Source organism: Hippopotamus amphibius, chromosome 2 (genome assembly GCF_030028045.1).
Source record: "Hippopotamus amphibius kiboko isolate mHipAmp2 chromosome 2, mHipAmp2.hap2, whole genome shotgun sequence".
Lineage (NCBI taxonomy): Eukaryota > Metazoa > Chordata > Mammalia > Artiodactyla > Hippopotamidae > Hippopotamus > Hippopotamus amphibius.
In genome coordinates, this window is record NC_080187.1 from 44947321 (window position 1) to 44958449 (window position 11129).

Genomic DNA, 11129 nt, shown 5'->3' on the forward strand with positions numbered 1-11129 from the left:
GGGGGAATTTAAAGGCATATTTCTAATATTTCCTTGGTGAAAAGTTTTAGGCTTCATAAAGACATACAGACACACATACTCTAAAACTCTAGGTTTACATCTGAGAACGCTGAGTAGCATTTTTAAAATATGTATTTATTCCATTATTTGTTTGTTTTTGGTTGCATTGGGTCTTAGTTGCTGCACATGGGTTCTTCATTGGGGTGTGCAGGCGTCTCTCTAGTTGTGGCATGTGGGTTTTCTCTCTCTAGTTGCAGCACACGGGCTCCAGAGCACGTGGGCTCTGTAGTTTGTGGCATGTAGGCTCTCTAGTCGAGGCACGCAGGCTTAGTTGCTCTGGGGCATGTGGGATCTTAGTTCCCCGACCAGGGATCAAACCCGAGTTCCCAGCACTGGAAGATGGATTCTTTACCACTGAACCACCAGGGAAGTCCCCTGGGTAGCATTTTTTATAGTCAAATGAGTGGGAAAAATAATATATTGATTAAAAATTTTATATTGATTACAGAGTAATCACCTGAATTGTTTCAAGCATATTCTTTGGCCACTGAAGTAGGGTTGGGGTTGGTCTGATTAGACTAGTGTATAAAGTACTTGAGGGGAGTCCTTAAAGATAAAACCCAGAATGGTAAATTGAAGGGGACTCTTGGAGGGCTATTTTATTCTGCAGTACCAGGGGAGCCATTGAGGGCTATTGTGCAGCAGTGGAAAAAGAGTCAGACTTCTGCCTTTCACATCCTGCGCTGATTACACAGTACTTATGCATAGTAACTGACAAGTCAACGCAGTTTAAAAAACTGGAGCCCAAATGCTCCATCTTAGAAATTCTCCAAGTCTCCCTTTCCCTCTTTATAAATTGGGGTTAATGCTTTCCTCCAAAGCTGATGTGAGGATTACACGAAATAGTATGTGAAGTACTTATTATCATCTCATTTAATTCTTAAAACCACTCCTCTTCATTTATCCCCCACGACTCATCAGATTATTTTACTTCATTTAATTGTCACACCTCCTTGTACTGTTGGAGAAGTAGGACCTATTGTCTCTGCTTTCCCAGGCGCTCATCTCCAGGGTTCTCTTATTTACTGTATCATTGATAAGGATGCTCCTGCTATTGCTACTGAATTTTTTACAACAGGCCAAGCAATTTGTTAAGTGCAGTACATAAATTATCTCACTTAAACCCCACAAAATTATTAACATTCCCATTTAGTTCACAAGGACACTGAGATTCAAACAGGGTACTTGCCCAAGGTCACCCAGTAATTAAATGAGGCAAGGACTGCATTCAAACCATGGCATATCTAGCTCCAGCACCTGTACACTCAACCATTAACTATACAAAATGCTTTTTTGTGAGGGCTGCTCCCTCCAGCAGCTTTCCAAGCACTTTGCCAGGACTTAATGGCTTATCTATAGCATAGAATGCTATGTTATCAGGCTTCCCAATACGTCTCCCCAACTAAACTAGGTCTCCTGAGGGCCAAGGCTTTGTCTCAGACACCTCTGTTCCTCTAGCACCTTGTATTGTGCTTGGCATACACTGGGCTTGTTTTTTCTTTTCTTTTTTAAAATTAATTAATTAGTTGTTTTTATTATTTATTTATTTATTTACTGTCTGCATTAGGTCTTCACTGCTGCATGTGGGCTTTCTCTAGTTGCAGAGAGAGCAGGGGCTACTTTTTGTTGTGATGCACAGGCTTCTCAGGGCAGTGGCTTGTCTTGTTTTGAAGCGTGGGCTCTAAGAACTCAGGCTTCAGTAGCAGTGGTACTCAGGCTCAGTAGTTGTAGCTCACGGGCTCTAGAGCACAGGCTCAGTAGTTGTGGTGCGTGGGCTTAGTTGCTGCACGGCATGTGGGATCTTCTCGGACCAGGGCTCGAACCCGTGTCCCCTGCATTGGCAGGCGGATTCTTAACCACTGCGCCACCAGGGAAGTCCCTGGCCTTGTTAATTCATTCTTTCTGCAGATACTTAGGGTTTTGCTATAAACCAGGAGCTATACTAGTATTAGGGAAATAAAACAGTCTTACCAACAAAGACCCTGCCAACTAAAAAATTATTCACAACCTAAAAGCTGAGAGTTATGGCCTTTTGTTGTTGTTTTTTTTGTTTTTTTGGCTGCATTGGGTCTTTGTTGCTGCACGCGGGTCTTTCTCTAGTTGTGGTGAGCAGGGGCTACTCTTCACTGTGGTTCATGGGCTTCTGTTGCGGAGCACAGGCTCTAGGTGCATGGGCTTCAGTAGTTGCAGCATGTGGGCTCAGTAGTTGTGGCACATGGGCCCTAGAGCTCAGGTTCTGTAGCTGTGGTGCATGGGCTTAGTTGCTCCGCAGCATGTGGAATATTCCCTGACCAGGGATCGAATCTGTATCTCCTGCATTGGCAGGCAGATTCTTAACCACTGTACCACCAGGGAAGTCCGAGGTTTGTTTTATTCAGTGCGAATTTTTAGGACTTCAAGACCGGGAGGCAGCATCTCAAGTAACCCTGAGAGAACAGCTCTGAGGAGGCAAAGAGGGGAGCCAGGTAATACAGAATTTTTGCAACAACGGGCAGGTAGTTCAAACGTCAAAAGATTATTGTTAATTAAAGAAAACCAGGTATCCCAAGTTAAGGAATTTAGCGCCTATCTATGTATGGGAGGATTTCAAGAGTCTGGGATCACCGAAATCATTCCTGTGATGTGCACCTCCCTTATCTGGGGCCAGTATCCTACGTTTTCACATCTCGGGTTTCCTCAGGTCTCACTGTTGGGAGTGGCTGCAGTCTGATGGGTGCTAGACAGCAGGTATTCTTTCCTTCCTGAGTTTCCTCAGGGCTCAGCAGCTCACGGTACCATCCTTTGTTTACTGATATGGCAGGAAATATTCCATTTTTCAACCCCTTCAGTACAATATAGAGAGAACATAATTTGAACATTGGGTAAGCTATTAAAGTTACAAACATGTAAGGTAAAAGGAAAACGACTGCAAAGTCTAGCCAGAATTTCACACACATTTGTAGAGAAAAGCAAAAGAGAACAATGAAAACTTCTTTCTCAAGAACAAGACAAGAGGTTGTATCTCATGCGCAACCCTGGAACTACTTCCGGAGGTAATGTTTACAGTTCCAAGGGTCAGAAGGCACACGAATTGCAGTGGAGATCAAGTCTTACATCAAGTTTATTACGTTTTCAGCGAGAGCAGAAGATAGAAGGAGGGTGGGTAGTCAGCCGCTTCCCTTCTCAAAGAAACTGCATCACTGTAACTTTCCACTACTCACTGGGATTGCGGCGATACAGACCAGGACCCCGCTCCCCTGGAGCTTACCTCCTGATATAATTTCAGACCATGGTCAAGTGGTCCTGGGGAAATAAGGACCACTTCCGGTAGGTCGTCGTGAAAAGCTTCTAGGAAGAGCTGGAATTCTGGAAGTTTAATAAATCTTTAAAGAGCGAATGAGAGGTGAATGACAGCAGCTTAGCAGTTGTCAAGGAACTAAAGAATGTCTGTCTTTGGCATCAGGATCATAATGAAACGGAAAAAGAGGAAAGAAACAGGAGTGTCTGAGAACGACAACCGCGCTTCCACAAGCGCCAGGCTGAAAAACGTGTTGCCCCGGTTCTCACCGCCCCGGGGAGGGAGCGATACCGAGGAGAGAGCGATACCGACGAGGGGAGAGATACCAAAGACCGGCGAACCCGCTCCTCCCGGGCTACGACTGGGCGCGGGGCAACGGCAGGGGCGGGGCTACGGCAGGGGCGGGGCTACGGAAGCCGAACGGGCGCCAGGGCGCTCGGCAGGGGCGGTGTGCGCAGGGCCGCGGCGTTCGGTAGGCTGGGGCCCTCCCTCGCCGGCCCGCCCCCGCCGTGCTCCCCGCCCACGCCCGCGCTTACTTCCGCGGTCGCCGGCGTTCCGGAGCCCAGACGCCGCCTCCGAGTCGCCCGGCACCTTCTGTTGGGTCAGCGGCGTGTCGGTCGCGCCGCTCGGCTCGCTGTCCGCCCGTGCGCTCTCGCGGCCGGCCGGCCGAGCTCCCCCTCCCGTGTCCCCAGGCTGGTCCGGGGAATCCGGGCACCTCCTCGACGGCGGCCCCGCCGGACGCGCGGACGGGGCCGCAGCCGGCACCCGGAGCGGACCGCGTCATGAGGCACCTGCCGTACTTCTGCCGCGGCCAAGTGGTGCGGGGCTTCGGCCGCGGCTCCAAGCAGCTGGGCATCCCTACAGGTGAGCGCGGCAGGACGCGGAGTCCCCCACCCTCCCCGGGCTGTGCCAGAGAGCGGGGGCTTCGGACCGGGTCACGGGGCTGCGGGCAGAGGTGACGCTCACATCCGCCCCGCTCCCGCTTTGTTGAGGCGGAGGACCTTTGGTCAGAGCGATGGAGCGCGTCCTTGCCCGTGGCTCGGAGCTCACCGGGGACCCGGCTTGGGGGGTGGTGAGGGCAGAGAGCCGGAGCTGAGTTTCGGGATCCGCCTTTCCCTCCTCCCTCCCCAGCCGTAGTAAAGCTGCCAAGCGTGGCGCGCATCTTGTGGGCCAGATAGGCTAAATTCTTAATCCAGCAGTAAGGTTTTCTTTCGTTAAATACGTTAGTAGATTGTGTGCAAATGATGACACAGGCAGTTGAATGAGAACGAGGTATCTTTTTTGGTCTGTCTACATTAGTTTTAGTAGTCAGGACCCGAAGGTATGCTTAATTCATCCTTAAAAATACATTCCCGGGCTGCCCCTAGACTTGTTAAAGCCGCTTTTGAGCTTGGGGCCTAGGCGTGTGTATTTCGGAAATAAGAATCTTTTCAAGAGGTCCTGAACCTCTTTAAGAAAGACCAGGGCTAAAAAGTCCAGTTGTTCATGTGTCTGTTTTCTAGTGTGAGAGTTTATGTTTTTTAGTACACTTACTATAACCTAGTACCGTATACACCTATTATAATCGGGTACGTTTTTCCTAACTAATCTGTATGAAAAGGAGAAAGAAATCCTAGCCAGAGTATGAAATGATGGCATTAATGGTGATAGTCAGAGTCTTAGAAATCTTGTGAGTGTAATGATTTAGACTAACCTTGCATGTGGTATTTGTAAATATTGAATATGAAACTCTAAACACCAGCATCTTTTCTTCTGTTGTTTAGCTAACTTTCCTGAACAAGTAGTAGATAATCTTCCACCTGATGTGTCCACTGGCATTTATTATGGTTGGGCCAGTGTTGGAAGTGGAGATGTCCATAAGATGGTGGTGAGCATAGGATGGAACCCATACTACAAGAATACAAAAAAGTCCATGGTAAGAATTAAGAATTCTATTTCACTCCGTAACTGAGAATGGGATGATGATTTAGAGTAATATGCAGATAGAACTCATCAGTGGTGATCACAACATAATCCAAATACTAGAATTTCAGCTGTATACTTGAAGGGTTTAAAAGTGAAGTGTTTAGTTACTATTGGAATGGAAGAACTCTTGCATCCTTTCACTTTTAAGCTATTTATGTCTTTGGATCTAAAGTGAGTCTCTAATAAAGGGGGTATAGCTGGATCTTGCTATTTTTTAAATCATTCTGCTAATCTCTGCCTTTAGATTGGAGAGTTTAATCCATTCATATTTAAAGTAATAATAATAATTTAATAATTAATATTTAATTAACATTTTATTATTTAATAATTATAATACTTATTATTGTTATAAGGAGGGACTTCTGTCATTTTGTTATTTGTTTTTTATATGCCATATAGCTTTTTTGTCCCGTCAGTTCCTCCATTACAGCTGTTTTTGTTTAGTCGATTTTTTTTTTGTAGTGACACATTTTGATCCCTTTCTTATTTCCTTTTGTGTATTTTCTATAGATATTTTCTTTGTGGTTACCATGGGGACTGCATTTAACATCCTAAAGTTATAAAAGTCTATTTGGAATTTTTAACAACTTAATAGTATACCAAAACTCACAAATTACACCATTGTGTACCCAATAGCATAGATTAATAAATTTTTATGCATTTATTTTTTAAATCATGGAGAAAATTGAGAGGTGGACTCAAACCAAAACTACAATAATTAATTTTTATAACTGCCCATGTATTTACCTTTATTAAAAATAAAAGTGGAATGAAGTTGAGTTCACCATAGTTAATGTAGGTCATTTACTCTTTAATTATTTGGTCACCCCTGTTAAGGTAGAACTGCTTACTCTGTGGATGGTGCTGCTTTTGCAAGGTGGATGCTTTTTTTTTCCTCTTTTAAGCCCCTTTGAGGGTATACATAATTCTTCTCTTCTTACTACCAGACCTACACAGCTTAATTGCTTAATCTGCTACATATGGCTTAATCTTTGGGTCAGCTTAGTATGTGGTAGAAATGGTTATAGTTGATCTAAATTTTATCCTCTTTGAAGAGTTTATACAAAAGTGCTGGTATAAGCTATAGAAATGGTCCAGAACTACTTAACATTGTGCTCAATGTTGCTCTTATTTCTCAGGATTAAGGGTATGTTGGAGTAGATAAAAGAATTGATGAAAGAACACAAAATATTTTTCTGTGGAATGAGGGAGGAAATGAAGGGGAGGGGAGGCTATCCCATTACTAATTTTTTTGTGTTAGCTACTCAGATAACAGAACTGTTACTATAAGAGCCAGTTAAGGAGTGCCTTGAAGGTCCTTCAGTAGTTAGGAGAAACTCAGTTTTCTGTTGGTAGGAGGTTCATACTTTTTAGAGTTTTCCTTTTTCCTTTTCTTTACTGATAACGGGCATGTATGACGCGCCTGTTCAAATCTTTATCCCCTGTAAAAAAAAAATTGTCTGACTTACTGACTTAAAGACGTTCTTAATATGTTCTGGATCCAGTTCTTTTGTTGGAACTATGTATGACAAATGTCTTCTTCCATTGTGTTGCTTTTTTGCTTTTTTTTTTTTTTTTAATTCGCTTAATTGAATGGTGTCTTTTGAAGAAGAGTTTCTTTGCTCATTCCTTCCCTCTTTGGTGCATTTGCTGTTTCTTCAGCTTGATAAGACTCTTAATTACTTTGGTGCATGTTACCTTTTTCTAAAAACAGCAGGTCACACCAAATTTGTGGGGTCTGCCTTACTCAGTTATAATGTTTACCTGTAAGGTCAAGGTCAAGAGCAGGAGCAATGGAAGAATTCAGGAAAAACTGCACTTACATTTTAGCCTGTCTTTAGAAATTTTAAGGAGGGTTTATTGTTTCATTTAAATTACCCCATCATAAAGATAAAGATGTATTCAATTTTAACATCTTTTGGTTGTAGGAAACTCATATCATTCATACTTTCAAAGAGGACTTCTATGGGGAAATCCTCAACGTGGCCATTGTTGGCTACCTCAGACCAGAAAAGAACTTTGATTCTTTAGGTAAGTTCTTATTTAGATCTTAAATATTATTGCAGCTACTTCTGCTTCTTCTCCTAATAATAATCATGGCAGGACAGATAATATTTGAGCATTTAATATGCGAGGCACTACTTTAAGAGCCTTACATGAATCAACTCACTTTATCCCCACAACAACCACATGAGGAATTATTTTACCTATTTTGCAGATGAGGAAATTGGCACAGAGAGGTTAAGTAATTTGCTCCAGGGTAACATAGTAAGTGATGCAGCCTAAATTCAAACCCAGCAGGCTGGCGTTCTCTCCAACAGCATGAAGTTAATGAAATCTTTACTTGCTTTTCTTATTTAAAGGAACAAGTAAGAGTTAATACTGTGATGAATCATGGGTGCTTAGCAGTACTTGAAGTGTAAGAAACCATAAATTGGAACATTTAAAACAACTGTTGAGTATCTTAGTGTAGTGTGATAGTTTTAATTCAAATGTGGAGTTTCTTTTACAAGTGTAAATACTGAAGAGAATTGATAGTATTTGTTTCTTCCATTTAGTATATGCCATGTACTTTTTTGCTAATGCCTTTTTCTAAGTAATTGCAGGAAGATTAGGGACAACTTTTGTGTACTATTGACTTTTACTTAGGTCTAGAAGAAAGGATGAAACAAACATTCTTGGGCATCTACCCTGTGCCAGGGACACTGCCAGCCTGTGAGATTTTAGGAGAAGCTGAACAAAGGAGTGGTACAAAGCACAGCAGCAGTTTTTCATTACTTTTACCTGGTATATTCTCTCTGCAGAGTCACTTATTTCAGCAATTCAAGGTGATATTGAGGAAGCTAAGAAACGACTGGAGTCACCAGAACATTTGAAACTCAAAGAAGACAATTTCTTCCAGGTTCCTAAAAGCAAAATAATGAATGGCCACTGATGGAAACTCATGTATTCATTCACTGTTTTCTAATATTTTACTGCTTAAAACTCTACAGTCTCATCTTGGTTATACTTTAAAAATCAAACATTTTCCTGCAGCTGTGAATTAGTTTAAACAGTACAATGTAGTTACCATATTATGTTCCAACTGTTCAGTTAAAACCATCATGTTACAGTACTAAAAAGGTTCATTTTAAAAATCAAGATTCTTTTTATGTAATATGTTGATTAAAATGTACCACTAGAAAGCTCTTAAGTGTCTTATAATGGAAATGAAATATATATAAATATGGGTAACAGGCAAGTCACTAGTTTGAGGTGAGAACTATAGTTCTCATGGTAAAATTCTAGCATGCACGTGCTTGTATAGCATGTTCTGCTAATCAGAAGGCTTATAAGGGTGACTGTATTAAGCAGAGGTTTGACATGTTTATTACAAACCTAAGGAGAAAAATCCAGGCTTAGTATTTTTGTTATTTTGTGCATTTATTTATTATTATAGACATGAAGACTTATGAAATTTCATTGTAATTAGTCATTTCCTTTAAGGGCTTAAATGGTACTGTGTTCTATTTTTGTTACAGCTGCCTTGGTTCAAATTGGTCTAGACTCTGCCTATTTTGTTTGTTTGTTTTTCTTTTAAAACAGTAAAGTGAGTGTTTTTCGAATCTCTAGGTCTCATTTATGTTAACACTTCTCTCTTTTTAAGAGTAGATATTCTTCAACATTTTTCTTAACCTTTGTTTCCTGTAAACAATTGTCAGTATCAGTTTTTCCATTTAGAATATCCTACAGCTCTGTATTTACAAAATGTAGAGTTTCATCTGCGTCTCTATCTGCCATCCCTTCCCTTCACTGTATGAACAGTGATTAAGCGCACATCTCTGGCATTTTAGAAAAAACATCCAAAACTTCATCTGTGCGTTTCCTCAAGGGCTTCCTAGGTGGTGCAGTGGTTAAGAATCCGCCTGCCAGTGCAGGGGACACGGGTTCGATCCCTGCTCCAGGAAGATCCCACGTGCCATGGAGCAACGGAACGCATGCACCACAACTATTGAGCCTGCGCTCTAGAGCCCGTGAGCCACAACTATTGAGCCCATGTGCTGCAACTACTGAAGCCCATGCGCCTAGAGCCTGTGCTCTGCAATAAGAGAAGCCACAGCAATGAGGAGCCAGCGCACCGCAACGAAGAGTAGCCCGCCCACTCACTGCAACTAGAGAAAGCCCGTGTGCAGCAACAAAGACCCAACACAGCCAATAAATAAATTAATTAATTAAAAAAAAAGAATACTGAAATATATTAAAAAAAATTTAAATGAACACCTAGAAGTTCATTTATACATACCAGTTTCTTAAACAACACAAAACACTTGTTTTCCCCCAGGGAAACTATTTAAGAGCCAACAAAACTATGAAATAGAAAATTGTTTTTAATGTGATTATATGTTCCTGAGCAAATGCAAACTGTTGTAGTTGTGTGTGCATGATTTAATTTAAGGCTGAAGAGTGCTTGTAGCTGGGGGAAAGGCATAGATAATAAAGTTTTAGTTAAATAATGTTCATGGTATGCATTTTCCCTCCTACTAACTACTAAGAAGTGATTTTTGGCTACTTGACATGTCTATGTTGGCAGAAAGTTGAAATCCTGGGATATTTAGGAAATTGAGACTATAGATTGTTTGGGTCCCTGCAGCACATTGCAATATTGTTCACTTTAGCACTAGATTTGGTGAGGGGATTGGGGGCAGAAGTATCTGGAAGGTAATTTTAATGATAACTCATTATAAAATCATTTTCCCCTAATCTGCATAAATGAATTAGAGAACTGATTTTAACAAAACTGTGTATGTAATATTTAGAAAAACATCTAAAGCTAATGTTGGAGAAGGGGGAAGCATGAATAAATTCGGTTGGTTTGTTTTTACTTTTTGGTGTATGAATGTATGGCAAACAATGTAGTATATGTCTTTTTCATTTTTCTTTATAGAAATACTTAGAAAATGTAATTTAATGTTAGAAATCCTATACTTGAAAGAAGCCTCAATTATCAGTGGCTTTATGAAACAAAGTTGAAAACAAACATGGAAAGTGTAAAAACAGATACGTGTTTGAATAGCTTGCTGCTGATTATGTCTTCATTAAGTGTGGAAATTCTTTGGTATTATATCGTCATCTTACATTTTGTTAAATAACTTTCGCTTTTGAAAAATGTGTAGTGTGTGGTTTAGGTGTTAATAGTGTCTACATTTTTTTAAGTTTTATATTAAGTATTTATATGTTATAAGAAGTTGCAGTAGGGCCATTTTCAATTAGTGTTTTCAGGCCTTGAAATAAATCTTGACCAAACGATGTTCCTTCTTTCTCTGTGTCAGTTTGAATCTTTTGCTTTGTCTGTATAAGTTCCTGATTTGTTGGTTGATGGTTACTGGTTACTGTAAGGCGCTGAATAGTGAGTTACAGGCAGCAGCTACAGGGAGAACCTGGCAAGCAGCAGTGGTTCTACAATCAGGGCCCTTGCCTTTAAGGGCCCCTGTAAGTAGGTCTGAGTACGCTTCTATAACTCCCGCTGCAAAACAGCGTTCTGTAACCATCATGGCTTGTGCCACCAACACCATAGCAGGGACATGGGACTCTTTTTTTGTTTGTTTTTGTTTTTTTTTAAGAACTTTTATTGAGATACAGTTAACATACAATAAACTGCATATATTTAGAGTGTACAACTTGGTATCCCAATCTCCCAATTCATTCCCCCCCCCAACGCTCCCTGCTTTCCCCACTTGGTGTCCATATGTTTGTTCTCTACATCTGTGTCTCTGTTTCTGCCTTGCAAAGTGGTTGATTTGTACCATTTTTCTATGTTCCGCATATATGTGTTAATATATGATATTTG

At 41.3% G+C, this 11129-nt stretch overlaps 1 protein-coding gene across 1 annotated transcript; it reads left to right on the top strand.

Moving 5' to 3' along the window:
- Positions 1-3872: 3872 nt before the first annotated feature.
- Positions 3873-10591, top strand: RFK (riboflavin kinase). The gene is made up of 4 exons (XM_057725146.1): positions 3873-4201; positions 5101-5252; positions 7231-7333; positions 8107-10591. Exons 1-4 carry the CDS (start codon positions 4120-4122, stop codon positions 8235-8237), a joined length of 468 nt encoding a protein of 155 aa, XP_057581129.1. The 5' UTR covers positions 3873-4119; the 3' UTR covers positions 8238-10591.
- The last annotated feature ends 538 nt before the right edge of the window (positions 10592-11129 follow it).

Bases quoted from the DNA above. Each gene is read 5' to 3' on its own strand.
- RFK (XM_057725146.1), top strand. From the start codon at position 4,120: ATGAGGCACCTGCCGTACTTCTGCCGCGGCCAAGTGGTGCGGGGCTTC. The intron at 4,202-5,100 runs GTGAGCGCGGCA...TCTGTTGTTTAG, and splicing joins GCAGCTGGGCATCCCTACAG to CTAACTTTCCTGAACAAGTA. The intron at 7,334-8,106 runs GTAAGTTCTTAT...TTCTCTCTGCAG, and splicing joins AAAGAACTTTGATTCTTTAG to AGTCACTTATTTCAGCAATT.